The sequence below is a fragment of the Coregonus lavaretus genome, assembly GCF_964263955.1.
Source record: "Coregonus lavaretus genome assembly, chromosome: 9".
Classification (NCBI taxonomy): Eukaryota; Metazoa; Chordata; class Actinopteri; order Salmoniformes; family Salmonidae; genus Coregonus; species Coregonus lavaretus.
In genome coordinates, this window is record NC_139996.1 from 25,628,193 (window position 1) to 25,654,314 (window position 26,122).

The 26,122-nt window shown below is 42.3% G+C and overlaps 1 protein-coding gene across 1 annotated transcript in view; it reads right to left on the reverse strand.

Moving 5' to 3' along the window:
• LOC311135306 (SH3 and multiple ankyrin repeat domains protein 3-like) overlaps positions 1 to 26,122 on the reverse strand; it is a gene marked incomplete at both ends in the record, with an annotated part of 230,889 nt that overhangs the window by 123,576 nt on the left and 81,191 nt on the right. Inside the window, 4 exon segments of the mRNA XM_084169256.1 lie at positions 12,507 to 12,623; positions 17,540 to 17,707; positions 18,593 to 18,744; positions 21,779 to 21,887. Of these exon segments, the coding sequence (XP_084025382.1) occupies positions 12,507 to 12,623; positions 17,540 to 17,707; positions 18,593 to 18,744; positions 21,779 to 21,887 (546 nt within the window).

Here is a 26,122-nt window from a genome sequence, read left to right on the forward strand (position 1 = left end):
TACATTTAACTTAACTGTTTCATCTGGGTGCTCCTTTAGTGTGCTTTTTTACATAGTTAACCCTCGAGCTCCCATTTGGTTTCCTGCTCGAACCCACAATATGGTCTGGCCGCGGGCCACCTTAGGTGTATCCCCTGAGCCTGTAGTTGTTGTAATGCTACTCTACTTCCTGACTGCCACACAACCAATAAATTAACTATACTGAACAAAAATATAAATGCAACATGCAACAGTTCAAACAATTTTACTGAGTTACAGTTCGTATAAGGAAATCAGTCAATTTAAATCAATTAATTTGGCCCTAATCTATGGATTTCTCATGACTGGGCAGGGGCGCAGTGGGTGGGCCTATGCCCTCCCAGGCCCACCCATGGCTGGGGAGCCAGGCCTATCCAATCAAAATTAGTTTTTCCCCACAAAAGGGCTTTAATACAGACATAAATTGTCCTCAGTTTCATCCGCTGTCCTGGTGGCTGGTCTCAGACGATCCCAAAGGTGAAGAAGCCGGATGTGGAGGTCCTGGGCTGGCGTGGTTACACAAGGTCTGCGGTTGTGAGGCCGGTTGGACGTACTGCCAATTTCTCTAAAACGATGTTGGAGGCGGCTAACGGTAGAGAAATGAACATTAAATTCTCTGGCAACAGCTCTGGTGAACATTCCTGCAGTCAGCATGCCAATTGCGCGCTCCCTCAAAAATCTTTGGCATTGTGTTGTGTGACAAAACTGCACATTTTAGAGTGGCCTTTTATTGTCCCCAGCACAAGGTGCACCTGTGTAATGGTCATGCTGTTTAATCAGCTTCTTAATATGCCACACCTGTCAGGGGGATGGATTATATTGGAAAAGGAGAAACGCTCACTAACAGGGATGTAGACACATTTGTGCACACAATTTGAGATAAATACGTTATTGTGCGTATGGACAATTTCTGGGATCTTTTATTCCAGCTCATGAAACATGGGACCAACACTTTACATGTTGCGTTTATATTTTTGTTCAGTATAGTTAATGAAAACCAGTAACACTTCTCTTTTGGTTCCACAGCTTCACAACTGATGGATTTTATTGATTTCTATAATGCAGTAGTTTCTGACATTAACAATTGTATTCTGTTCTTCCTTTGCCCCAAAGTCTTCTAATACATCAATCAGCTCCTGATCTGTCTTCCCCCGAATCTCCTTTCCCTATTTTTTATATTGGTTTTCATGCAGTTTCGCCCAAGCCACACAACACATCCTCCCCCTTATACGTGACATCTAAGCTTTGTTACCTTTCCTAAAGACTGGTTTGATGTGGCTGTAAGTCGCTCTGGATAAGAGCGTCTGCTAAATGACGAAAATGTAAAATGTAAGCAAAGTTACATAACACATTGTCTCCATTACACGTAATGTCTACACAGCGTTCGGTAACACGTTTCCTTCATACATGACGACAATCCGTAGTGTCATCTGCTTCATGGCCCACGTGCCATCAGGCAACTCCACCAGCTCCATCCCAGGACTTAAGTTCGAAGGGGGTGTCGCCATATAAGATGAACCCCCGCCCTCCGGCAGAGGAACATCTGTATACAGTCTACCGGCACCAGTCACTTCCTCCCTGCCCTTGACTGTGTTTTTCTGCTCTCTAGCTGCTTGTAGTTGAGGCCTCTTCCTGTTCTTCTTGCGCTTCTTCTTGATCTTTCTTGTTTCAGTGTTCCCAGAGTTCTGTCTGGGTACTGGAGGAGTCATCAGGTCAAATTGACTAGGCTCATTCACGACAGTAAGTACTTTGTAGAAATTACTTCTCTTCTCTTCAAGTTACTTCCTGAGATTTACAAAACATTCTACAAGCTTATGAATCTCTTGGTAACGTGACAGTAGTGACAAAACTCCAAGCGTGCGGAGATAAAAAATCTGCAAGTGTATTTTTGATTCACAGCAGAATATTCATAGTCGTAAATGGACTTGTAATAATTCTGAAAAATCATTATGCTTGCAAATCTTATTGAATGTATTCAAATGTCAAGTTACAAGTTTGCGACCGTTGTTACATTTTTCACACATCATGATACAAGCTTGCGAAATTAAATTACACATTTGCGAATCGGACAACAATATTCAATGTGCGACCACGAAATAGAAAATACAAACTCACAGGGTTCTGTTATCATTATTATCCCATAGGCTCCACTTATATTCATTAGCATGACCCAGAGGTTAAAATCTGTGTTCCTGTCATCCCATTCTCAGTTTGAGTTGTGTCTCTGCTCCATCACTCCCCTAAACACTGAGGGAGACCCCTCCCACCCCCCTGATCCATCGACCCCCACTCTCTAGTGGTGTCATTAACCAGTCTACTCTGTTCATTAACCAGTTTACTCTGTTCATTAACTAGTCTTCTCTGTTCATTAACCAGTCTACTTCTCACTGACTGATACATCAACTGGAAGCGTTCTGTCACATACTCTTTTATCCTAATTTCTTCTTCCCTGTCTGCTTTGACTGGTTCTCTCCTTTCCTTTACTCTCTCTCCCACTCTCTCTTTCTCACTCCATATCCTTTCCCTCTGTATCTCTCTCATATGGATCTCTGTCACTGAACTTGTGTCTCTGTTGATTCATGGATCATCATGCAGACTCCCCCCGTGTTCAGCCCGCTAAGCCCCACTCAGAAGCTCTGTCGCTGTGATCAATCTGCCCAGCGGTGGCCTCCTGGATCTCTAAACACTGGAGAGATGAAACCTGTCTTTGACGATAGGACACCGCAGAGACAGGGTCTATGACGGGGAGGAGCAAAACATTTCCCCCAAAATTGTCAATTTGACCATGAATATTCATTAGCATGACTCAGAGGTTAAAATCTGTGTTCTTTAAGGCTACCAATTATGAGGACATTTGCATCACCTAAAATATGACACTTTATGGCATTTTATTCTTGGTTGTGTAAACCCTAATTCCCTATTATGTCTTAAATGCACCTGTCAATAGTCTACCTCCCCTAAAACCAAAACAACTCTTTTTCTCTCACCTTCTTTCCCTTTGTTGCTCCTCCACCCCTCCCTCTCTCTCCAGGCAGTAGTAGAACATACTATCCTCAGTCACGTGGATGTGTTACAAACAGTCTAGATTAAGTATTGATGTCCTAATTGTCTAAACCCCCTCAGACATACTTTTGTGTGCATGTGCAGTCAGTGTTCTAGAACCTTGGAAACAGGTCACACACATGCGCGAGTTCACAGACAGAAATCTTAGCAACACATTTTTATACAAAGCCATACTCAGTAGATGTGGCCCATGTGGGAAACAACCCCACAACTCCGTAGCACTCTGCTCTCAGCACCTGAGCCATGGCTTTTCAATGAGTCACTTAAGCCTCAGTCCCCAATCTCAGCACTCAATGTCTCATTCTCTCACTTGATCTTATCAATCTTATCTCTAACTTGCTCGCTACCATGGTTGGGTAGGTTACTTTCTAAATGTAATCTGTTACAGTTACTAGTTACCAGTCCAAAATTGTAATCAGTAACGTACCTGTTGGATGACCCAAACTCAGTAACGTAACCTGATTACTTTCAGTTACTTTTGGATTACTTTACCCTTAAGAGGCATTAGAAGAAGACAAAAATGAATATTACCAATTGAACGACATCTATTGCAGGATAAATCAATGTTAGAGTTTACATAGCTGCCGATAAATGGATGTTTCATTTTACTTTATGGGTTATGTACAGTCGTGGTCAAAAGTTTTGAGAAAAGTATTGGTCTCCACAAAGTTTGCTGCTTCAGTGTTCTTAGATCTTTATGTCAGATGTTACTATGGTACACTGAAGTATAATTACAAGTATTCCATAAGTGTCAAAGGCTTTTATTGACAATGACATTCCGTTTATGCAAAGAGTCAATATTTGCAGTGTTGACCCTTCTTTTTCAAGACCTCTGCAATCCGCCCTGGCATGCTGTCAATTAACTTCTGGGCCACATCCTGACTGATGGCAGCCCATTCTTGCATAATCAATGCTTGGAGTTTGTCAGAAGTAGTGGGTTTTTGTTTGTCCACACGCCTCTTGAGGATCGACCACAAGTTCTCAATGGGATTAAGGTCTGGGGAGTTTCCTGGCCATGGACCCAAAATGTCTATGTTTTGTTCCCCGAGCCACTTAGTCATCACTTTTTCCTTATGGCAAGGTACTCCATCATGCTGGAAAAGGCATTGGTCGTCACCAAACTGTTCATGGATGGTTGGGAGAAGTTGCTCTCGGAGGATGTGTTGGTACCATTCTTTATTCATGGCTGTGTTCTTAGGCAAAATTGTGATTGAGCCCACTCCCTTGGCTGAGAAGCAACCCCACACATGAATGGTCTCAGGATGCTTTACTGTTGGCATGACACAGGACTGATGGTAGCACTCACCTTGTCTTCTCCGGACGTGTTTTCCAGATGGCCCAAACAATCGGAAAGAGGATTCATCAGAAAAAATGACTCTACCCCAGTCCTCAGCAGTCCAATCCCTGTACCTTTTGCAGAATATCAGTCTGTCCCTGATGATTTTCCTGGAGAGAAGTGGCTTCTTTGCTGCCCTTCTTGACACCAGGCCATCCTCCAAAAGTATTTGCCTCACTGTGCGTGCAGATGCACTCACACCTGCCTGCTGCCATTCCTGAGCAAGCTCTGCACTGGTGGTGCCCCGATCCCGCAGCTGAATCAACTTTAGGAGACGGTCCTGGCACTTGCTGGACTTTCTTGGGCACCCTGACGCCTTCTTCACAACAATTGAACCTCTCTCCTTGAAGTTCTTGATGATCCGATAAATGGTTGATTTAGGTGCAATCTTACTAGCAGCAATATCCTTGCCTGTGAAGCCCTTTTTGTGCAAAGCAATGATGACAGCACATGTTTCCTTGCAGGTAACCATGGTTGACAGAGGAAGAACAATGATTTCAAGCACCACCCTCCTTTTAAAGCTTCCAGTCTGTTATTCTGACTCAATCAGCATGACAGAGTGATCTCCAGCCTTGTCCTCGTCAACACTCTCACCTGTGTTAACGAGATAATCACTGACATGATGGCAGCTGGTCCTTTTGTGGCAGGGCTGAAATGCAGTGGAAATGTTTTTGGGGGATTAAGTTCATTTTCATGGCAAAGAAGGACTTTGCAATTAATTGCAATTCATCTGATCACTCTTCATGACATTCTGGAGTATATACAAATTGCCATCATCAACACTGAGGCAGCAAACTTTGTGGAGACCAATACTTGTGTCATTCTCAAAACTTTTGACCATGACTGTAGGCTTCTAACCCATTGCTTTCTACTTCAATACAGATAATAAAACAATTAGGCTATATCTTTACAATAAAAACAAATGTCTGTCAGATTTCCAGTCATTCCAATTGATAAAATACCCCTTGATTTTCAAGAATAGGACTTGGAAAAATGGAAATATAGATTAGAGAAATTGTTTTACCTAAACATAACCCAAAGACTAAGGACTTATTAGCCTACTTTGTTGTTTATATTTTTGTTGTCATAGAGGACTGATTGAGCTCATTGCTGACTTGTGGTCAGACTTGCTCAGGTGGGAGCAAACTTAAACGTGTGCCTTTTTTCAATGCTGATTTGCATGTCATTGAGAAAACAGAAAGGTGTGAAAGTATTTTTTTGTTGCAAACATCCTTTTTGGATAAGAAGAATGGCGCCGGAGGGGATGGCTGCCGTTTTACGGGCTCCTAACCAATTGTGCTATTTTGTGTGTTTTTTCGCATTGTTTGTAACTTATTTTGTACATAATGTTGATGCTACCGTCTCTTATGACCGAAAAGAGCTTCTGGATATCAGAACAGCGATTACTCACCTCGAACTGGATGAAGAATTTGTATTCAATGAGTTGGACGCGAAGGATATAATGTTGCTCCCAGACAAGGCCCAAATCCCCGTAATTCGCATGAAGAAAATAAGGAAATACAGGTGGCGGAGATCAGGGTGCCTTGTGAGAATTCGTCGGCGAGTGGGTAACCCACCTCTACCATCCGTTCTATTAGCCAAAATGCAATCACTGGAGAATAAACTTGATGAGCTCCGTTCAAGACTATCCTACCAACGGGACATTAAAAACTATAATATCTTATGTTTCACCGAGTCGTGGCTGAACGACGACACGGATAATATACAGTTGGCAGGGTTTTCCATGCATTGGCAGGACAGAACAGCTATGCCCGGTAAGAGATGGGGGTGTGTGTCTATTTGTCAATAACAGCTGGTGCGCGATGTCTAATATTAAGGTAGTCTCGAGGTATTGCTCGCCTGAGGTAGAGTACCTCATGATAAGCTGTAGACCACACTATCTACTAAGAGAGTTTTCATCTGTATTTTTCATAGCCGTCTATTTACCACCATAAACCGACGCTGGCACTACTACCTCACTCAACAAGCTGTATAAGGCCATAAACAAACAAAGAAAATGCTCATCCAGAAGCTGTGCTCCTCATGGCCGGGGACTTTAATGCAGGCAAACTTAAATCAATTTTACCTAATTTCTACCAGCATGTCACATGTGCAACCAGAGGAAAATAAACTCTAGACCACCTTTACTCCACAAACAGAGACGCGTACAAAGCTCTCCCTCGGCCTCCATTTGGCAAAACTGACCATAATTCTATCCTCCTGATTCCTGCTTACAAGCAAAAACTAAAGCAGAAAGTACCAGTGTCTTGCTCAATGCGGAAGTGGTCAGATGACGCGGCTGCTACGCTACAGGACTGTTTTGCTAGCACAGACTAGAATATGTTCTGGGATTCATCCAATGGCATTGAGGAGTATACCACCTCAGTAACCAGCTGCAATAAGCATGTCACATGTGCATCGACAACGTAGTCTCCATAGTGACCGTACGTACAGTGAGGGAAAAAAGTATTTGATTCCCTGCTGATTTTGTAAGTTTGCCCACTGACAAAGAAATGGTCAGTCCATAATTTTAATGGTAGGTTTATTTGAACAGTGAGAGACAGAATAAAAACAAAGAAATCCAGAAAAACGCATGTCACAAATGTTATAAATTGATTTGCATTTTAATGAGGGAAATAAGTATTTGACCCCCTCTCAATCAGAAAGATTTCTGGCTCCCAGGTGTGTTTTTATACAGGTAACGAGCTGAGATTAGGAGCACACTCTTAAAGGGAGTGCTCCTAATCTCAGCTTGTTACCTGTATAAAAGACACCTGTCCACAGAAGCAATCAATCAATCAGATTCCAAACTCTCCACCATGGCCAAGACCAAAGAGCTCTCCGAGGATGTCAGGGACAAGATTGTAGACCTACGCAAGGCTGGAATGGGCTACAAGACCATCGCCAATCAGCTTGGTGATAAGGTGACAAAAAACACAAAATAACTGTCAATCTCCCTCGGCCTGGGGCTCGATGCAAGATCTCACCTCGTGGAGTTGCAATGATCATGAGAACGGTGAGGAATCAGCCCAGAACTACACGGGAGGATCTTGTCAATGATCTCAAGGCAGCTGGGACCATAGTCACCAAGAAAACAATTGGTAACACACTACGCCGTGAAGGACTGAAATCCTGCAGCGCCCGCAAGGTCCCCATGCTCAAGAAAGCACATATACAGGCCCGTCTGAAGTTTGCCAATGAACATCTGAATGATTCAGAGGAGAACTGGGTGAAAGTGTTGTGGTCAGATGAGACCAAAATTGAGCTCTTTGTCATCAACTCAACTCGCCGTGTTTGGAGGAGGAGGAATGCTGCCTATGACCCCAAGAACACCATCCCCACCGTCAAACATGGAGGTGGAAACATTATGCTTTGGGGGTGTTTTTCTGATAAGGGGACAGGACAACTTCACCGCATCAAAGGGACGATGGACGGGGCCATGTACCATCAAATCTTGGGTGAGAACCTCCTTCCCTCAGCCAGGGCATTGAAAATGGGTCGTGAATGGGTATTCCAGCATGACAATGACCCAAAACACATGGCCAAGGCAACAAAGGAGTGGCTCAAGAAGAAGCACATTAAGGTCCTGGAGTGGCCTAGCCAGTCTCCAGACCTTAATCCCATAGAAAATATGTGGAGGGAGCTGAAGGTTTGAGTTGCCAAACATCAGCCTCGAAACCTTAATGACTTGGAGAAGATCTGCAAAGAGGAGTGGGACAAAATCCCTCCTGAGATGTGTGCAAACCTGGTGGCCAACTAAAAGAAACATCTGACCTCTGTGATTGCCAACAAGGGTTTTGCCACCAAGTACTAAGTCATGTTTTGCAGAGGGGTCAAATACTTATTTCCCTCATTAAAATGCAAATCAATTTATAACATTTTTGACATGCGTTTTTCTGGATTTTTTTGTTATTATTCTGTCTCTCACTGTTCAAATAAACCTCCCATTAAAATTATAGACTGATCATGTCTTTGTCAGTGGGCAAACGTACAAAATCAGCAGGGGATCAAATACTTTTTTCCCTCACTGTATCTGCCAGCACTAACAGGAGAATCTGAGCATTGTATGCCCCTCAAGACTGGTGGTAATGGATTAAAGCAGTCAGAGATGGACAGAATCTAAGTGAGGAGCAGGGACTCTCAACTTCCCTATTGGTACGATGAAAGAAGGACACACTGCACAGAGCGATGCTAACTGAAATTGGGAAGTATATTAAAAATTGGTATTAAGAATAATTGGTATAACATAATAATTTGTCATATAGTCAATGCTTACATGATTTCTTAGATTAGAAATGAAATCGATTAAACTGTTATGTTTTGTCTTCTAGTGAGGTAAATACAGATGGTGTCTTGATGCATAGCGGGGATAATTTGGACTAGAATGGTGTGAACCTTAAAAATAAACAATCTATGTACCGGCTGAAGATGAATATCAGACGTTTCTGTAAAGCACCACTTCTACATGCAACAGGGGTAAAACAGCCAATTGAAGCTATCAACTGATTTTCTCATGTTGTTATCTCGCGGGAGTGGGACAGGAGTCCACCATTGAGTGAGAATGGAGAAATATATGTTCAAATACAACATTTGTAATGTTGTTGGTATAATGGTTGGCAAATGGACAAGACAATGAGGTTGTAGGGAAGGTGGTGACTTGGATGAGACATTGAAGTTGGGACATTGTCATGGGCAATTCATTTTCAAATATGAAGATGTATGAAGAACATAATGAAGAGACGGCAGAAGATTTAAGTGCCGGGAGAAAGAAGGGATTGGTTAGCTGGGTTGATAATAAAAAATTGGGATTTATCTAAATTTGCTAATTTGAGTAGGAGGTACAGTGGGGAGAACAAGTATTTGATACACTGCCGATTTTGCAGGTTTTCCTACTTACAAAGCATGTAGAGGTCTGTCATTTCTATCATAGGTACACTTCAACTGTGAGAGACGGAATCTAAAACAAAAATCCAGAAAATCACATTGTATGATTTTTAAGTAATTAATTTGCATTTTATTGCATGACATAAGTATTTGAAACATCAGAAAAGCAGAACTTAATATTTGGTACAGAAACCTTTGTTTGCAATTACAGAGATCATTTGTTTCCTGTAGGTCTTGACCAGGTTTGCACACACTGCAGCAGGGATTTTGGCCCACTCCTCCATACAGACCTTCTCCAGATCCTTCAGGTTTCGGGGCTGTCGCTGGGCAATACGGACTTTCAGCTCCCTCCAAAGATGTTCTATTGGGTTCAGGTCTGGAGACTGGCTAGGCCACTCCAGGACCTTGAGATGCTTCTTACGGAGCCACTCCTTAGTTGCCCTGGCTGTGTGTTTCAGGTCGTTGTCATGCTGGAAGACCCAGCCACGACCCATCTTCAATGCTCTTACTGAGGGAAGGAGGTTGTTGGCCAAGATCTCGCGATACATGGCCCCATCCATCCTCCCCTCAATACGGCGCAGTTGGGGTTGTACTCATCCTTCTTCTTCCTCCAAACACGGCGAGCGGAGTTTAGACCAAAAAGCTATATTTTTGTCTCATCAGACCACATGACCTTCTCCCATTCCTCCTCTGGATCATCCAGATGGTCATTGGCAAACTTCAGACGGGCCTGGACCTGCGCTGGCTTGAGCAGGGGGACCTTGCGTGCGCTGCAGGATTTTAATCCATGACGGCGTAGTGTGTTACTAATGGTTTTCTTTGAGGCTGTGGTCCCAGCTCTCTTCAGGTCATTGACCAGATCCTGACGTGTAGTTCTGAGCTGATCCCTTACCTTCCTCATGATCATTGATGCTCCACGAGGTGAGATCTTGCATGGAGCCCCAGACCGAGGGTGATTGACCGTCATCTTGAACTTCTTCCATTTTCTAATAATTGCGAAAACAGTTGTTGTCTTCTCACCAAGCTGCTTGCCTGTTGTCCTGTAGCCCATCCCAGCCTTGTGGAGATCTACAATTTATCCCTGATGTCCTTACACAGCTCTCTGGTCTTGGCCATTGTGGAGAGGTTGGAGTCTGTTTGATTGAGTGTGTGGACAGGTGTCTTTTATTCAGGTAACGAGTTCAAACAGGTGCAGTTAATACAGGTAATGAGTGGAGAACAGGAGGTCTTCTTAAAGAAAAACTAACAGGTCTATGAGAGCCGGAATTCTTACTGGTTGGTAGGTGATCAAATACTTATGTCATGCAATAAAATGCAAATTATTACTTAAAAATCATACAATGTGATTTTCTGGATTTTTTTTGGGAAAAATTACAGACCTCTACATGCTTTGTAAGTAGGAAAACCTGCAAAATCGGCAGTGTATCAAATACTTGTTCTCTCCACTGTATATACACTGATAAATTAATAGTATTAAGAATGCATTGAGATAATGATCTGTATTTATTATCAGGATGAGGAAGGTCATAATAGAATTATGGATATTTATACTGTATGTTAATACAAGTGTACTTTCTGACAGTTGAAATGGGTGATGAAGTTGAGGGTTTTAATTTTGATTGAGAAGGACCAAGTGAATCAATAAGAATTGTCATTCTAAATTTGGTTTTGGTTATAATATAAGATGACTGAGTGATTTAAGTAAATCATTAGTATATATTAGTATAACTATTTTCAGAATAAAGGATATTGATTGTATAATTTAGAACTGTCTTATATAGATATTATGGGTTAAAACAGTGATAAATTATGGTAATGTCTTAGGATACATTTATATGCTTTTTTTTGAGTAGACATTGTTGAATCGTACTGTTTGAAACATGGAAATTAATGTGATGATTGTGACTGAAATCATGAATATGTTGATTAATTGGGTTACGTAATCACATATTAGTCACTATATACAGTTGCTGATTTAACAGGGACTGAAAACGGAGTGTTATACTGTGTATCTCTCATCAGGCATATTAGGGGTTGAACATAGTTGAATATTGTACCTATTAACAGTCATGGGTTGTCAAGCTAAAATGGAACTCATTAAACAATATGCAATTGATAATTGCATAGCATTGGATGCTATTATAGTACATAAGGGGGAATGTATGCGATTATAGGGGGAGAATCATGTTGTACATGCTTGACATCAGGATTAGTAAGGTATTGGGAATTTAAGTAAAGCTATAGGAAATATTAGAGACATACAGGAAGGTATTAAGAGTATTAATTATTCATCTATATCATCTTATTCCATTGTAGAGTTCATTGATAATGTTGATTGAGGAATGTGGAATGTTAAGTTGGAACTGTATAATGTGGAATTTAAGGTTTACAGGATTGAAGACGTGGAAACAAGACTAACTCAGTCGATCAGATAGCGCCCCAAGTGACCAGAGAAAAGCTTGGGGTTCCTCTGAATGAACATTGATGAAGAAGATTGAAGTTATTTTTATTGGGATATATTCATTTGAATATATTATAATTTCCATGTAAATTACAAATTGTCATGAATCAATATATTTTCTGGGATGATGTCAGGAGGTTAGGAATTCATTTGTATGTTTTGAATTGTTTGATTTAAGTAATGGAATTCTTCTTGCAACAACAAAAAGAAAGAAAATGGGGGATTGTTATGATTATTTGTAATACAACATTCATTAATGTATGTGCAACTCAAAAGCTGTATGTGGACACAGGACAAGGACACACCATGTGTTAGTGGTGTCACGAGTGAGAAATAGAAGGTCAGTTTGCCAAGATAGATTGGGGGCCACTGGTGCTAATCTTAGGATGGGTGCGTGATGGAATGGCCTGGTTAGGGTGCCACACTACACCAAGGAGGTAGATTATATGGTGGTGGATGAGTGACAATCAATAATGGTTAGCAACTGGATAAGATAAAAGTAGGTTGGAAGAGCAGTATATAAGCTGAGAGATTGTCTATGGAAGTCATTCAGATGGCGGGAGGCTATGTCCGTACCCCCTGTCATTGAATCAAACATTGTAACCATTAAATAATGACTGAATCCAATCTCCATCTGTGTAACATACTCTCGTGCATCCTGAACTTCTCAATATCAGAAACTCATCATAACACCCACACACAACCACACCCCTCCCCGCCAACATGCACCATACAGTGTGTTACCTGGTTGTAGAGGGCACAGACGTGAAGGGCGGTGTTTCCAGAGGCGTTCTGAGCAGTCATGTCGGCTCCGTAGAACAGCAGGTGCTCCAAGTGCTGAACATGACCATGACGACATGCCTGTATGGGGAGACACATGGATGCCAGTTTGGGTTATTGAGGTATTTTGGGTGATTGAGATATCATACACTGTGTGATATTGGAGACAACCCATCTCGCTTCTCTGTTCTCTTCTCTGTTTGTCTCTCCCACACATGCACTATAATCATTGTTCCCTCTCTGTATTGTCTTGTCTCTATCACACACACACACACACACACACACACACACACACACACACACACACACACACACACACACACACACACACACACACACACACACACACACACACACACACACACACACACACACACACACACACAACCACAATGAATACTAATGCCATGGGGGGAGAGGGAAGGTAACTGATTAGAATATAGTAATGGAGGGCTCTGGAAAGTTGGCCTGTAGGCCCAGTTTTAGTGCCAGCTTACTCTCAAATCAAATCAAATTGTATTTGTCACATGCGCCGAATACAGTGAAATGCTTACTTACAAGCCCTAAACCAACAATGCAGTTTTAAGGAAAATAAGTGTTAAGTAAACAACTAGATAGGTAAATAACAAATAACAAATAATTAAAGAGCAGCAGTAAAATAAATAAATAAAATAATAACAGTAGGGAGGCTACATACAGGGGGTGCCGGTACAGAGTAATGTGCGAGGGCACAGGTTCGTCGAGGTAATTGAGGTAATATGTACATGTGGGTAGAGTTAAAGTGACTACGCATAGATAACAAATAGAGAGTAGCAAATAGTCTGGCTAGCCATGATTAGCTGTTCAGGAGTCTTACGGCTTGGGGGTAGAAGCTGTTAAGCCTGGAGGCTAACCCTGCATTGTGTTGTGTGGTGACTGTGTTTGGACAGATGTGCTCTGAAGATGGTGGTGGAGAAGAACAGGGCCAGCAGGTGGGGGATTACCATGGATGTCCCCAGTTCAAACTGGGTGAGAGTTCCTCTCTCAAAATACACACTCTTTCTCGCACACTCCGTTGGCATCTCTTTCTTTATTTTACCAGCTGCCTGTCAGTTCAGTCCAGCGTTTCCCAAACTAGGGGTCACCTGATTTAAAATTGGGGTTGCGAGAGAAACTCGGAAAAGCAGTCTCTGTTTTCTTCCTACAAATGTGGCTCTATCTTTTGAACGGTTGAAGCTACAAAATATTATGACCCCATCACTGAAACATAAGACTCTCAGGCACACTATGTGTCTTCTGTTACCCTCTACAATGCATAGAACAGAGTGGACAAGACCGGGCTCTAAATCAGACTGGGGGAAAAAGAACAAAATCATTTATTGTTATTTTCTACACAGAAAATCATGCAAAAGTTATTGCCTGATGATCTTTTGAACTTCCCAAAACCTTTCTGATCCATTTCAGTCATTTCAAACCATTCTTCCTTCAGATTGAAATAGCCTACTGTGAAAAGTACTTTCAGACTGATTTGTAATAGACTGTCATAGCCCCAATTAAAAAAGTGGTGATTGTGTTTGGACAGATGTGCTCTGAAGATGGTGGTGGGGAAGAACAGGGCAAGCAGGTGGGGGGATTACCATGGATGTCCCCAGACAAGCTGGTGTGGAGAGGAGAGGAGAAGAGTGGTGGGAACATTAGAGCACTGTGGACACAATACTATTGACTGAGTTCTAGTGCTTCAGTCCTTTATGGTTTATATAATGACAGGGTCTGCAGGGTTTTATCAAGCCCTGTAGTGCTACTCCTGTTCCCTCCATATAAAAGTCTACAGTGCTTTTGTGCCCCATCAAATGAGGAAATTAATATTGTACTCGTCCCTCTTTTCTCTTCCGCTACATTTTCTTCCTAATAAAATCAACGGAAGGTTTCCTCAAAATGTCAGTCTGGGTCTACTGTAGTGTCTGTGTCTGGGAAGAGCAGTCTCTCTCTCTGTATGTGTGTGTGTGTGTGTGTGTGTGTGTATTCGTGTGTGTGTTTGCGTCTGTATCCGTGTGTGTGTGTGTGTGTGTGTGTGTGTGTGTGTGTGTGTGTGTGTGTGTGTGTGTGTGTGTACACTACTGGTCAAAAGTTTTAGAAAACCTACTCATTCAAGGGTTTTTCTTTATTTGTACTATTTTCTACATTGTAGAATAATAGTGAAGACATCAAAACTATGAAATAACACATATGGAATCATGTAGTAACCAAAAAAGTGTTAAACAAATCCAAATATATTTTAAATTTGAGATTCTTCAAATAGCTGCAGAATGCTGTGGTAGCCATGCTGGTTAAGTGTGCCTTGAATTCTAAATAAGTCACAGACAGTGTCACCAGCAAAGCACCCCCACACCATGACACCTCCTCCTCCATGCTTTACGGTGAGAAATACACATGGAGAGTTTATCTGTTCACCCACACCGCATCTCACAAAGACAACGCGGTTGGAACCAAAAATCTCACATTTGGACTCCAGACCAAAGGAAACATTTCCACCGGTCTAATGTCCATTGCTCGTGTTTCTTGGCCAAAGCAAGTCTCTTCTTATTATTGGTGTCCTTTAGTAGCGGTTTCTTTGCAGCAATTCAACCATGAAGGCCTGATTCATACAGTCTCCTCTGAACAGTTGATGTTGAGATGTGTCTGTTATCCTCTGCAGCAGAGGTAACTCTGGGTCTTCCATTCCTATGGCGGTCCTCATGAGAGACAGTTTCGTCATAGCGCTTGATGATTTTTGTAACTGCACTTGAAGAAACTTTAAACGTTCTTGAATTGTTCTGTATTGACTGACCTTCATGTCTTAAAGTAATGATGGACTGTCGTTTCTCTTTGCTTATTTGAGCTGTTCTTGCCATAATATGGACTTGGTCTTTTACCAAATAGGGCTATCTTCTGTATACCCCCCTACCTTGTCACAACACAACTGATTGGCTCAAACGTATCAAGAAGGAAAGAAATTCCACAAATTAGCTTTTAAGAAGGCACACCTGTTAATTGAAATGCATTCCAGCTGGTTGAGAGAATGCCAAGAGTGTGCAAAGATTTCATCAAGGCAAAGGGTGGCTATTTGAAGAATCTTAAATATAAAATATATTTTGATTTGTTTAGCACTTTTTTGGTTACTACATGATTCCATATGTGTTATTTCATAGTTTTGATGTCTTTACTATTATTCTACAATGTAGAAATAGTAAAAATTAAGAAAAACCCTTGAATGAGTAGGTCTTCTAAAACTTTTGAACGGTAGTGTATGTGTTAGTGATGCGCGGGTTGACTCATAACCCTCAATCCCCGCGGTTATATCCGTGGGGTGGGCGGGTTTAGGGTCATGAAATATTGTGCGGATGAAGGGCGGGTGGGTGGCGGGCGGGTTCAATAAAGAGAAAACAATGCATTAAAAACCCATAAATGTATCACAGGCTAACTTTAGGTTTTTCTTTCATTATTTGTATCTGCCATTAGTGCGTAAGCCAAAGCTTCAGGACCTAACTCAGGGTTTCCCAATCTAGGGGTCGCGACCCCATGTGGGGTCGCCTGATTTGAAAATGGGGTCGCAAGATGGGGTTGGTTCATAGAACCGGGGGCACGTCAGTAACCTCCGGTAGCTGCTAGATACGGTTGTAATAAACAGAGCGGTTTCTGTTTTCTTCCTACAAATCTGGCTCTATGTTTTGAATGGTTTAAGCTACAAAATATTATGGCCCCTCACTGAAAGATAAGACTCTCAGGAACACGTACGGACATACAGTTAGTGGACAAGACCAGGCACTAAATCAGACTGGGCGGAAAATAACAATAAATGATGATGTTCTTTTCTACACAGAAGATCATACAACATTATTTCAAACCCTACTGTATGCAGATTGAATACTGTCAAAAATACTGTCAGACTGATTTGTAATAAACTGTCACAGCCCAAATTTAAAAAGTAAACATTGGCCGTTGATTACATAACTTTTTTTACATGGTGGTGTCGCAGATTTGGGGTCGCAGGGCCAGAACAGTAGCCTAATGTTTGGGAAAGATTTGGTGAAGTGGTAAAAGAGGATGATAGCAGTGCCGGCTATGTTATGTGTGATGATTAAGAGGCGCTATACAAATTAGAGAGTCACAAGACGGGGACTTCAAATATGACACGTTAAGGGCCAACTGTTCAGATTGGTTGAATTGAATAGTAGCCTAACTGAATTCTGGACACTGACTGTAGGTTTGTAACCTCTCACATAGCCCAATATAATAAAACTCCTTCAGAACTAAGCATTTCTTGCAGTAAAATTATACACCAAATGTAGATTTTGACTCGTGAACAGGAGAGGAGAAATATGATTTATTTCTTTCACCATCTTGAGAGAAATGTGCGGTTAGGGACTGTCTGTAAAGGTGCTATCTTTGTCAGCATCATAAAAGCTGATAGATAGTATTTCAACCACAAAAAATATGCATCCAAGCCAAACTAAAAACCTATTAGAAAAATGTTTGGTTATTTTAACAGCACTTAATTTCCTTAAAACCGGTGAAATGGTTCCTGTTTAAAAATAATGATAATAAATGGGCCTACTGCATTTTCTCCCTGGTCCTTAAAACGTCTGCTGCGCAAGAGAAGCTGAGATGAAAGAGAAAACTAGATTGAAGCGTTCATCGATTTAAGACATTCTGGTGAGCAAGGGTTTATTTAGTCTTCTAGGGCAGTAGCCTAATGACATTAGAGAAGCTGCATGTATCTAGTTGTAGGCCAATTCACTAACAAAAAAAAGAAATCCTGCATTCCCTGTCAGACAATCGTTCCACCATCTCTGACTGTACATCACATTTTCTATCGGCCTATTAGCAGGTTAGGGTCGGGTGCAGGCCTCAGATTTTCACTTTATCACATATAGTCTGCAGTTTGCAGATGGGTTATTAGCAATTGCGGGCAGGTGTGGGTGAACAAACAGCTGACCCGCGCATCACTAGAGTGTGTGCGTGCGTATGTGTGTGTTTACCTGGTGTATCTCCTGCCAGCCGTTCTCGTCCACACAGCCCACCTGAGCGTGGTCGTGGAGCAGTAGTTCACAGCAGTAGGGGTCTCCTCCTACCATAGAGCTGTGATAGAGTGGACTTAACCCTCGATTGTCCTTATAGTCAGGAGACGCACCCAGGTCCAGCAACGTCTGGCAGAGGGAGAGTAAGAGAAAGAGAGGGAGAGTTAGAGAACACACACACACAATGCACACACTCCCTTCAAGCCCAACAGAACCTATGAAAACCGAGTTATGAAAACACTATCCATTTCCTTTGTGGGATCTACATTTTTCTTTCATAGGCTTCTGCACTCATGTAGATCAAAAACAGGGACATACAGTAGTCCATTAAGATGATGGACTTCTCTCCACTACAGCTATAGCTCTCAGGATGACAACAATGATGAGTCATATCAGAGCCATTCAGTAATGATACACATCCATTCACTGAGCACACGCCTACTCATTAAAGACAGCAACCTAACCTCCTCAAAGCAGATGAAAACCCAGTGAGTAAGGGAGGGCACAAGAAGCCCATTGAATAAAAACATCTTTTCAGTCAGGTCTCGGAAGAGAGTACTTAGCACCCACATACACACTGAGGAAACCATGTGAGTCAGACTCTTATTTATGACAAGGAGAAAGTGAGTGTGTGTGTGTATGTGTGTGTGTGTGTGTATGTGTGTGTGTGTATGTGTGTGTGTGTGGTCTTGTTCTTCTGTCTTTGTGGTGACATGCAATCCCCAAAAGTCCCCACAAGGATAGTAAAACAAGGACAATTCCCACTTCGCCACAAAGGCTATTTTAAGCTTAGGGGTTAGGTTTAGGGTTAGGGTTACAATTAGGCTTAGGGTTACAATTAAGGTTAGGGGTTAAGGGTTAGGTTTAGGCGTTAGGGGTTAGGGTTAAGGTTAGGGTTAGGGAACATAGGATTTTGAATGTAAATCAATTTTAGGTCCCCACGAGGATAGAAAATTAACTGTGTGTGTGTGTGTGCATGTGTGTGTGTGTGTACGCGTGCGTGTGTGTACTCACTATGAGCGCCGTATGGTTCTTGGTGCGGACAGCCTTGTGCAGGGCAGTGATGCCGTCTCGGGTCCTGAAGTCCAGGTGAGCTCCTCCACTCTTCAGCACCTTGATGAGCTCTGCACAGCCCTCCAGCTGAGACGCCATGGTCAGAGGACATTCTACAGCACACAGGGGCAGAGAGGAACCATGTTTAATATACAACAAGACAGCTTTTCAGTGTACATTCTGCATAGTACTGAGACAGAAGCATGCATTCTGCATTAGGGCTGGCAGGAGATACACCAGGTAAAGACTAGTTCCATTTCCAGATGAATCCACTCTCAAGTGATTCATTTAAGAAGACAAATATTGTCCATTTGAGGGCCTCATCAGTGAAATGACTTTGTGATAAACATGATGGAGTTGGTGTTTACCAAAACCAGATAAGAGGGTCGGAGTTAGCTAACAATCTGTGTGTATGTGTGTGTGTGTTTGCTTGTTTGATGATGATGCAACTAAACACTAATGCCTCGATCACACCGACAGCATCGTTGCATTTTGGTACACCAGAAGTACATTAATTTCCAATGGAATGCTGCGTTTGCCTTGCAGTGCGTTCTGTGTGGTGCATACGTTGGATTTATCGAACGTATGCGTCAAACTGTATGTGTAGACGGCTTGACAGAAATGGTAGCAGAAGGTGAATGCTGAACTTTTGTTGCACACATATCCAGATGATGCTGTGTACCATTTTGCGCAATGACGCTGTCGGTGTGATCAAGGCGTTAGAAGCCATCAATCTCATTATTTTAGATTTATCAAAGAAGGTGCATGGGATGAACTGTGGGTATAGTATATTCACAAACATGCGCACACACAGACACAATGAAACTAGCATTTAGAACAAAATTATTTTGTAAATTGTTTTGCTTTTGTTTGCTCTCTCTCTCTCTCTCTCTCTCTCTCTCTCTCTCTCTCTCTCTCTCTCTCTCTCTCTCTCTCTCTCTCTCTCTCTCTCTCTCTCTCTCTCTCTCTCTCTCTCTCTCTCTCTCTCTCTCTCTCTCTCTCTCTCTCTCTCTCTCTCTCTCTCTCTCTCTCTCTCTCTCTCTCTCTCTCTCTCTCTCTCTCTCTCTCTCTCTCTCTCTCTCTCTCTCTCTCTCTCTCAGAGGTCACCCCATTGGAGGCTCTCAACAAATGGCTGCACAAACATTTGCATAAACATGAGAAGATTAGCATGAAGAATAATCCAGCCTCACCCAGCATGCATTAGGATGTGGCAGAGAGGGCCAGACGGAAATCGCTCAGTGGGCAGCCAACCAGAACAAACACAGCAGAGCTCGTTATCTACGTATGTCTGTCTCTCTATCTCTATCTCCATCTCCATCTCTCTATCTGTCCATCTGTCTGTCTGTCTCTGTCTGAATATTTCCGTAACAGTCAGTCTGTCTGTCTATTTCAGTCTGTCTGTCTATTTCAGTCTGTCTGTCTGTCTGTCTGTCTGTCTGTCTGTCTGTCTATCTCTGTATCTATCTATCTCAGTATCTAATAACACTGATAATCGGGATCCTCAGGAAGTTCAATCAGTAGAACAGGAACCTCGGTGGGGAGTAAATTCCTGATTGGATGATAGCTGTTTTGATACTGTGTGTCTGAATGTACTAGCAGTTTCACAATAATATCTACTCTCTTAATACTGTGGAACATACACTGAGTGTATGAAACAATAGGAACATCTTCCTAATATTGAGTCGCACCCCCTTTTGCCCTCAGAACAGTCTAAATTCTTCGGGGCATGGACTCTACAAGGAGTCGAAAGCGTTCCACAGGGATGCTGGCCCATGTGGACTCCAATGCTTCCCACAGTTGTGTCAAGTTGGCTGGATGTCCTTTGGGTGGTGGACCATTCTAAATACACACGGGAAACCGTTGAGCATGGAAAACCCAGCAGTGCTGCAGTTCTTGACACACTCAAACCGATGCGCCTGGCACCTACTACCATACCCCGTTCAAAGGCACTTAAATATTTTGTCTTGCCCATTCACCCTCTGAATGGCACACATACACAATCCATGTCTCAATTGTCTCAAGGCAATCCTGAAAATCCTTATTTAACCTGTCACCTCCCCTTCATCTATACTGATTGAAGTGGATTTAACAAGTGACATCAACAAGGGATCATAACTTTCACCGGGTTTCACCTGGTCAGTCTATATGGAATGTTTTGTACACTCAGTGTATATCAAACAGTACTGTGGCTCAGCTAACCATTGTTTGTTCTCTCGCCAGTAATCAGTATCTGTAATCTGCAGGGAAATTGTTTGCACCCGGCGGCAGGTAGCCTAACAGTTGAAAGTGTTTGGCCAGTAACCGTGGGTTGCTAGTTTGAATCCTCGAGCCGACTAGCTGAAAAATCTGTCAGTGTCCTTGAGCAAGGTACTTAACCCTAAAAATGGTCAAAGACTCCAGCCACCCTAGTCATAGACCATTCTCTCCGCTACCGCACGGCAAGCGGTACCAGAGCGCCAAGTCTAGGTCCAAAAGGCGTCTTAACAGCTTCAAGCCATAAGACTCATGAACAGCTAATGAAATGGCTACCCGGACTATCAAATGGCTACCCGGACTTCTACAACCCCCCCCCCCCTTTTACGCTGCTGCCTCTCTCTGTTTATTCTCTATGCATAGTCACTTTAACTCTCTCTACATGTACATATTACCTCAATTACCTCGACTAACCTGTGCCCCCGCACATTGACTCTGTACCGGTACCCCCTGTATATAGCCTCGCTACTGTTATTTTACTGCTCTTTGATTATATGTTTTTTACTTAACACTTATTTTTCTTAAAACTGCATTGTTGGTAAGGGCTTGTAAGCATTTCACTGTAAGGTCTACACCTGTTGTATTCGGCGCATGTGACAAATAACATTTGATTTTATTTGATTTAATTACTCCAGGGTCGCCATCAATAATGGCTGTGACCCCACTCTCCGAAGGTGTCTCAGGGGGAGTGGGCTATGCAACAAAAAAATATATATATAATCACACATGCGTATAATACATACTTGTACAAATGTAAGCACCCACCTAATTATTATTAATCAATGAGCATGTTTTTATTCCCGTTTTGTAGCACTGTTTTGTTTGATCTAAATTAACTCTGCAGGTGTCTTTGATTTCATCATTTCTGGATGCTAGAGTTGCATCTCTCCTCACCTCCCGATTCAGGGTCATGGAAGTTGGGGTCCAGACCTTTCTCCAGGAACTTGGACACCTTCTCAATGTTCCTCTGCTGAACATACTCCATAAACTTCTTCAGGTTCGCCTGGGAGACAGCCAGAGAGAGAGAGAGTCCATGTCATTCAACTAGTATCAAAAACATATTTGCATACATGCAAATCTAATTCAATTTAATATTGAGGAGGGGGGAGAGGTGTAGAGTTTGAGAGAGGGGCAAGAGTGAGAAAGAGAGAGTGATAAAGAGAGAGGGGGCTGGAGGCAAGAGAGATAGATGGAGGAAGAAAAATAGAGTGGATAGGGAGGGATGCATCGGGAAGAGGGGAGAGAAAAAAGAGAGGCAGTGAGAGAGAGCAAACGAAAGACAGTTAAAGAGATCTAGAGAAAGAGAAAACATAGAGGGAGAGAGAGCTCTGTGATTGGGTGATGTAACACTCATGTGGATAGAGATGTTTAATAATGCAGGTGAGAGATGAAAGCTGAAGCACACTGCCGTGTGTGTTTGTGTTCCATGTCAGTCCAAGTGGAAGATTTAGGTGGATACAGTAGTGCATTAGGCACTGTTGGGTAGACCGCAATATTCCATCTCTACTGTACTTCCAACACAGCAAAAAACTAACTTTCTTTTCGCCCAAAACAAATTACAGTACATAGCACTTCTCTTTAAAGGATCAGACCATTTACCCATGCCATTTGCTGTATCCAACTACAGTGGGGAAAAAAAGTATTTAGTCAGCCACCAATTGTGCAAGTTCTCCTACTTAAAAAGATGAGAGAGGCCTGTAATTTTCATCATAGGTACACGTCAACTATGACAGACAAATTGAGAGAAAAAAAATCCAGAAAATCACATTGTAAGATTTTTAATGAATTTATTTGCAAATTATGGTGGAAAATAAGTATTTGGTCACCTACAAACAAGCAAGATTTCTGGCTCTCACAGACCTGTAACTTCTTCTTTAAGAGGCTCCTCTGTCCTCCACTCGTTACCTGTATTAATGGCACCTGTTTGATCTTGTTATCAGTATAAAAGACACCTGTCCACAACCTCAAACAGTCACACTCCAAACTCCACTATAGCCAAGACCAAAGAGCTGTCAAAGGACACCAGAAACAAAATTGTAGACCTGCACCAGGCTGGGAAGACTGAATCTGCAATAGGTAAGCAGCTTGGTTTGAAGAAATCAACTGTGGGAGCAATTATTAGGAAATGGAAGACATACAAGACCACTGATAATCTCCCTCGATCTGGGGCTCCACGCAAGATCTCACCCCGTGGGGTCAAAATGATCACAAGAACGGTGAGCAAAAATCCCAGAACCACACAGGGGGACCTAGTGAATGACCTGCAGAGAGCTGGGACCAAAGTAACAAAGTCTACCATCAGTAACACACTACGCCGCCAGGGACTCAAATCCTGCAGTGCCAGACGTGTCCCCCTGCTTAAGCCAGTACATGTCCAGGCCCGTCTGAAGTTTCCTAGAGTGCATTTGGATGATCCAGAAGAGGATTGGGAGAATGTCATATGGTCAGATGAAACCAAAATAGAACTTTTTGGTAAAAACTCAACTCGTCGTGTTTGGAGGACAAAGAATGCTGAGTTGCATCCAAAGAACACCATAACTACTGTGAAGCATGGGGGTGGAAACATCATGCTTAGGGGCTGTTTTTCTGCAAAGGGACCAGGACGACTGATCCGTGTAAAGGAAAGAATGAATGGGGCCATGTATCGTGAGATTTTGAGTGAAAACCTCCTTCCATCAGCAAGGGCATTGAAGATGAAACGTGGCTGGGTCTTTCAGCATGACAATGATCCCAAACACACCGCTCGGGAAACGAAGGAGTGGCTTCGTAAGAAGCATTTCAAGGTCCTGGAGTGGCCTAGCCGGTCTCCAGATCTCAACCCCATAGAAAATCTTTGGAGGGAGTTGAAAGTCCGTGTTGCCCAGCAACAGCCCCAAAACGTCACTGCTCTAGAGGAGATCTGCATGGAGGAATGGGCCAAAATACCAGCAACAGTGTGTGAAAACCTTGTGAAGACTTACAGAAAATGTTTGACCTGTGTCATTGCCAACAAAGGGTATATAACACAGTATTTAGAAACTTTTGTTATTGACCAAATACTTATTTTCCACCATAATTTGCAAAAAAATTCATAACAAATCCTACAATGTGAATTTCTGGAGAAAAAAAATCCTCATTTTGTCTGTTGACGTGTAGTTGACGTGTACCTATGATGAAAATTACAGGCCTCTCTCATCTTTTTAAGTGGGATAACTTGCACAATTGGTGGCTGACTAAATACTTTTTTCCCCCCACTGTAGTTCCTATACTGTGCATTGTAAGTAAAGAATTGTTTCTGTCCAACAGTTTTCAACCATTAAGCAGTTGATTCCTAATAGATTGTTTTGTGTGAAGGACACCGTAAAGACAGCACCCAGGTTTGGGGTCAAGTCCATTTCAATTCAATAAATTCAGCACAATATGGAAAACACACAGGTGTGAGGTAGATTGGTTGTATGTACAGCCATTGGTTATTGAGAGCAGAGGAGTTGAGGTGTGGTCTTTACTCCCAATATTCAGTTGTATGTTACAGTTCCACACCAAATAGGGAATTTTGGATATCCTTATCTTTGTAACCTGTGCTTGATATTCAGCTCATTGCAGTAAAGCAATTCAACCATTACAGATTAATATCTCACCCAGATGTTTAGAGAGTGAATAAGGATACGTACACATCTGCATCTGCTGTACAAGGCTGGAAAGCTAATTCATAAAATAACACCATGCTGCCACACGCACACACATACACTCATGTCTGTTGTTGGTAATGTATTTTTTCTTCACTCTTAGATTCAACATATTTTCCATCGCTCCATCCCAGTTGGAATTCCAACTCAGTTCCAAGTGATCCAACTGTAGAATATAGAACTGTAGAATATACATGTAGAACTGCCCAAATAGGGATTTGGACCAGAATCTATCTGGTCCCCACTGATCTAATTCCGTAGTAGTACTGAAACAAAGAAGTTTGCAAGCAAAACACCACAGCCATGTACAGTACAATGTGAGGACAATACATATTGAATACTTTTATCTGAATACAATTCAGTCACTTAGTGATTCAATTTGAATTTCTGGTTAATTCCTGAATTGACTGAATTTAAATGGAATTTACCCCCAACCCTGACCCGAATCCTTATTAGCCTAATTACCAACCTGTAAAATATTCTCAATCAATAATACTGATTTCCAAACCTTGGATTATTTGAGAGATTCCATATACCGACAACAGCTTTGTGTGAAATAATGATTCCACTGTAGTCCAGCTTAATCCAGCTAACATCATTGAGGAATAGGAAATAGGTAATACAATATTGATACAGCATCTGAAATATTCAATACAGTTTTAACACACAGTATCTGAAGTAGTCAAGACTATATTGGTATAGTATCTAACATAGCTTTATGGTGAGATAAAGAGATGGTATTAAACATAGAGGCTAGAGAAGAGAGCTGTGTTCAGATATAACCCATCTGGCTAACAGAGAGATATCATTACTATTCTATTCTCAAGGTTTCTCTGCCTCACTTGTTACATAACCACTGCATGCACTGAAACCTACAGTACACACACACACACACACACACACACACACACACACACACACACACACACACACACACACACACAAAGTAAAAGGTGCAGTGACACAAACAAAGGATTTTTCTTTGCACAACAAACACACACAGACACACCACACACACCTTGCCTGTGGCCAGCATCGCTAATTAGCAGAACATCATGTAGAAGTCGTGTGCCACTCACCATGTGAGGTGTCAAATATATCCGTCCTTCCAAAATCCCTCTCTTTAACTCCTCCACAACTTCACATCTCTCTCGCGCTCCCTCACTCAGAGCCATCTCCTCCGCTCTCGCCCATACCTGGCTCCCCCTCGCTCACTCACACACACACATTGGCACTGAGAAAGACTGCCGACTGCACCTCTCACCATCATCAGCTGTACTGAGGAGAAATTCACTCCGGCTTTTTTCAGATTAAATGAGAAGTGGTTGTTATGGTGATAGGATACAAAGAGTGAGCTCTGACTGCCAGAAACGTATGTGTGTGGGAAGAGCAGTCTGTGCATGCGTGTGTGTGGGAAGAGCAGTCTGTGCGTGCGTGTGGGAAGAGCAGTCTGTGCATGCGTGTGTGTGGGAAGAGCAGTCTGTGCGTGCGTGTGGGAAGAGCAGTCTGTGCGTGTGCACTATGAAATGCATTACTAGAAGGGCCGGAGGGATGTTTAGCTAGCAATGTGTTT